The sequence below is a fragment of the Entamoeba invadens genome (assembly GCF_000330505.1).
Source record: "Entamoeba invadens IP1 unplaced genomic scaffold scaff_1105074725111, whole genome shotgun sequence".
In the NCBI taxonomy this organism is placed as follows: domain Eukaryota; phylum Evosea; order Mastigamoebida; family Endamoebidae; genus Entamoeba; species Entamoeba invadens.
This window is the reverse complement of record NW_004443550.1, coordinates 1,361-5,999: the sequence shown is the minus strand read 5'-3', so window position 1 is coordinate 5,999 and position 4,639 is coordinate 1,361. Positions and strand designations below refer to the sequence as shown.

General features: G+C 22.3%; 1 protein-coding gene across 1 annotated transcript; it reads left to right on the top strand.

Moving 5' to 3' along the window:
• Nucleotides 1–553: 553 nt before the first annotated feature.
• Nucleotides 554–3,893, top strand: EIN_290900 (hypothetical protein; the record flags this gene model as incomplete). Its single annotated transcript, XM_004258744.1, has 3 exons — nt 554–607; nt 818–2,829; nt 3,677–3,893. The coding sequence occupies 3 exons, from the start codon at nt 554–556 to the stop codon at nt 3,891–3,893; spliced, it is 2,283 nt and encodes a 760-aa protein (XP_004258792.1).
• Nucleotides 3,894–4,639: the final 746 nt, after the last annotated feature.

Genomic DNA, 4,639 nt, shown 5'->3' with positions numbered 1-4,639 from the left:
GAAAATTACAAAAGTAATTATTATAATTTAGTTTATATTGTAAATGTTTCGATGTTTTGTAACTATCGTGTAAAAAAGTTGACATTTTATTGAATTTTAATATATGTAACAAACAATTAAATATTATGATATTAGTTGTGCAACCACACTGATTATTAGCGTTCTCACTTTATGAACTTTTGTTGAGAATCATATGTATACGAGATATATTTACGAAATTTTTCTTCTTAACTATTGTTTTAAAAAATTCGTTTTCATTACACAAAATAAACCAAATGTATATAAATAACATTACTACCTTTTTCATATTTTAAAGAAAGAAATTTTATACACATTACTCTAAATTATTATAAAATATATTTTATAACTAATATGTATAACACAACTGTGTTAGACTTTTAATTTATATAATATACAAAAAATAAAACGTGCAAACTTTTTATATATTATAAATGTTACATCAAACGTGAACTGAAAAATACAATATTAAAAATAAATACTGTTTTATTTAGAATAACTTTTAGTTTACTGATTTAAGTTTATCTTCATTTGTATGCGTGTTATAACAAGCATATTTCTGGTATTGGAAGGGTTAAATAAAATTTCAGTTTTTTAAAGTTTATATAATGTGCAGAACATCACACAAACAAAAAAGTAATATCTTTAAAAATCAAATTAACATCTCAGTAATAACAGGTCAATTATTTTAAATTGACTGTTATTATTAAAATAACACCCTTAAAAATCAAGGGTGGTATTTTAAGTGTTAATTCATTTAAAAATATCAAAAAATAAAATAATATTTTTAATAAAAAAGACAAGACTCAAAAATATATATAAAAACCATTGCAATATAACAACTGTAATATTACTGTTAATGCCAATAAAGTTGGAACCCTTCTTTTTATCTACTGTTGCACTCTATATTAAAGGCACAACACAATTTATGGTGTTTAGAAAAGTAAGTAAAAACGTCGAAGAAGCTCTTAAAATGCTACACATCAATCCATATGGTGTAGTCTCGTATTTACCATTTCTATTGATTTCTCTTCCGAATATCAATACGCTTTATCTCAATGCATTGAATGTCCAAAATGAGTTAAATAAACAACAATTACAGCAAATTACTTGGATTGACTCATCTGCCTCCATTTGTCATTTACTTAATATTAACAAAGAAATTTCTTTCAAAGTGACATCTCTGAGATTATCTGCAAAGGTGTCACTCTGCCAATATCTAAACAACTTCCCAAATCTTCGAAAGTTAATAATAGAAAACGCAGAGTATCTCAATACAATTAAAGTTTGGTATTTCAAATCACTTAAAGTTCTCAAAACACTTGTTTTGTACGTAGACTCTTTTTATTCGTATACAAACGACATTGAAGAGATGTTGGATGAATTAGAAAAGTTGTTAAAAGAGAATAAATATCTTACCATCACTATAGTGTCCAAGTCTACAAAATGTTTAAATAGAGTCTCGGATATCAACTTCTATAATTTTCCTGAACTTTTTGAACCACATGATCGTGTTTTAAACGTGAAAAAACAGGTTATAATAAACAATGATAAAATGAATCCAACAAATATAAACGAAATTGTTCAAAATAAAGAATTTACTTATGTGAGAGACTTGGAAGTGTCATGTCAGTCTTTTGATGGCGAAAATTTCGATGTTTCTAAAATGAGTTTAAAAACACTAAAAATAAATATAAAAAGCACAAAACTACTTTATGTATCAATTCCATCTATGTTGGAAAAGATTACTGTTTTAGCTCCAAATCAAAGTATCTGCATCCAAACAGAAATATTTAGATTTTCATTTATAGAGTGTGAATTTGATTGTAACATTGCCTTTTGTGACAAAAAGCGATATGTTGGGAAAACACAATTTTTCAATTTAAAGAACACCAAAAGTCTCAAATTGAAGTCCCAAAAATACTTTTACGAATTTGGCACTGAAATGAAACTACTTAAAGTTTTTAACATTTGCTGCCCTTTTAAACAGCTTGACTTTTCGTTTCACTCATTTGAACAAAGTTACAATTCCAAACAACAAACAATGCCTCTTTTTGTTGTGAAAGATGTTGGGTGTTGTAGAAAGTTGATATTTGGATATAAAAGCGACACTAATATTTTGTATTATTCAAATTCGGCAGTTGATGTTTATGGCAAATGTTATAATCTCAAACTGATTGGGAAAATTGGGAAAATATATGACTACAATATTAAACAATTTGACATTGAAAACGTTGAAAGTCGCACCGAATTCATTTTAAAAAATACAGAAGAAAAGAAGTCTATAATTACCGAAAAGGCAGTGATTAAAAATAATGATAACATTTATTTACTTGTTTTTAAAACCAGTGAATACGAAAAAATTAAGAAAGACAATGAGTTGTTAAATTATTTAAAATCTAATTTGTTGTGTAACTGGCATTATGAAACAAAAATGTGCGACCACATTTTATTCCCAAATAGTAAAAAACTACTCAAAACAAGTCAAGTCTTACCTAACAGCGAATTTAAATGTAAAATTGAAAAGGATGAAATTGTTGTTTATGTTGATTTATTTAGAACGACAAAGTATCTTGACGATGTTCCAAGACTCAAAATACCATCAAAATCGAAAAAAGCAAAAAGAATTGAAAAAGCACCAAAAATAGACAGGTTTAAATATGAAGAATGGAGAGTTATACAAAATAAACCAAAAATGTGTGTTGGAATGTATAGAAGTGAAACGACAAATGAAATTAAAAACACCACAATATGTGACGTATTAGATGAATATTGGATTGAAAACGACTCTTTTGATACAGAAGAAAATGAGTTTGAAAGTACATAAACAGATATATTTAAATAATTTAATTGATATAAATAATTTGTATTTTTATAGTTATCTTTTTGTTTCACAAATATAAATATAAATTTCAATATTTTTGATCAATTAAACCATACAAAATATTAATAAACCAATTCCTTCTTTTTGACCTCCTTTTATCGTTCTAATAATTATAAATAATGAAATTATTTTACAAAGTATAATACATTACTGTATCAGAAAGTAAACGTCTCAACTAGTATATACAGTTATAAATGTAAACAGTACCATTATTATATTATATTATATTATATTATATTATATTATATTATATTATATTATATTATATTATATTATATTATATTATATTATATTATATTATATTATATTATATTATATTATATTATATTATATTATATTATATTATATTATATTATATTATATTATATTATATTATATTATATTATATTATATTATATTATATTATATTATATTATATTATATTATATTATATTATATTATATTATATTATATTATATTATATTATATTATATTATATTATATTATATTATATTATATTATATTATATTATATTATATTATATTATATTATATTATATTATATTATATTATATTATATTATATTATATTATATTATATTATATTATATTATATTATATTATATTATATTATATTATATTATATTATATTATATTATATTATATTATATTATATTATATTATATTATATTATATTATATTATATTATATTATATTATATTATATTATATTATATTATATTATATTATATTATATTATATTATATTATTATTTTAATTTATAAAATAAATTAGAAGTGGTTTAAATTATATTTTCTGTTTTTATTGCCGTGTAATTACAAAATTTGATCATATTATTTGTATTATAATTTTAATCAAATTGAAAATATTATTTTGTGGTTCAATGTCCACCGAACAATTTGATGTGATTACTAAATGTTGGAGTACAATTCCAACTGAGAGAATTGAAATTGAAAAAGTTGTCAACTTGATAAACGGCTTGATGAATAATTGAGTTTTAATTTGAGTCTATTCTTTTAACATTTAAATAAAATCACGTTTGAAAATATGAATTTGTTTATAAAAAGTATTACCATATTGTTTTTTTATTTTGTTTTATAATTTTTATTATTAAAAATTAAAATTAAATTTGTTTGTTTTAATACCTTAAAAAGTTGTGATTGTTTTTCGATTAAATTAAAAATAAAATCTGTTTTTGGAGACTGTTTTGTAATAAAACCAAGTGTAAAAAGACTCAATTATATCGAATCATTATTTTGTTTACTAAAGTGTGTGAATCAAAACATTTATTACCAATTGATATACACTTAATAATATATCAATTTAACTTAAACTACCACAACATTCAAAACAAGATTCACCCAATGAAACGAAACTTGAAGGTATAATAACACTGCTCAGACTGCTACATTGATAGAAAGATAGATCACCAATTTAAATCACTCCATATGGTATTACCACACTTTTTAGATTGGTGCATTTAAAAAACACCCACTAAGAATTTCATTAACACTTAAAAAATTTACAACACTTTCAATGTTACATTCATGAAAACAATTATAACCTTATGGTACGACACTTGGTGGTATTATAAGATTTTTTAATTTAAACAAATTTGAAAACAACAATTCTTGATAATTGTAAGACTTGATGGTATTGTCACATTGTTCAAACTTTTACAATTAAAAAACAATATTGACCCAATTCAGTAACACCAAATGGGATGTTTAAAGATTTTAT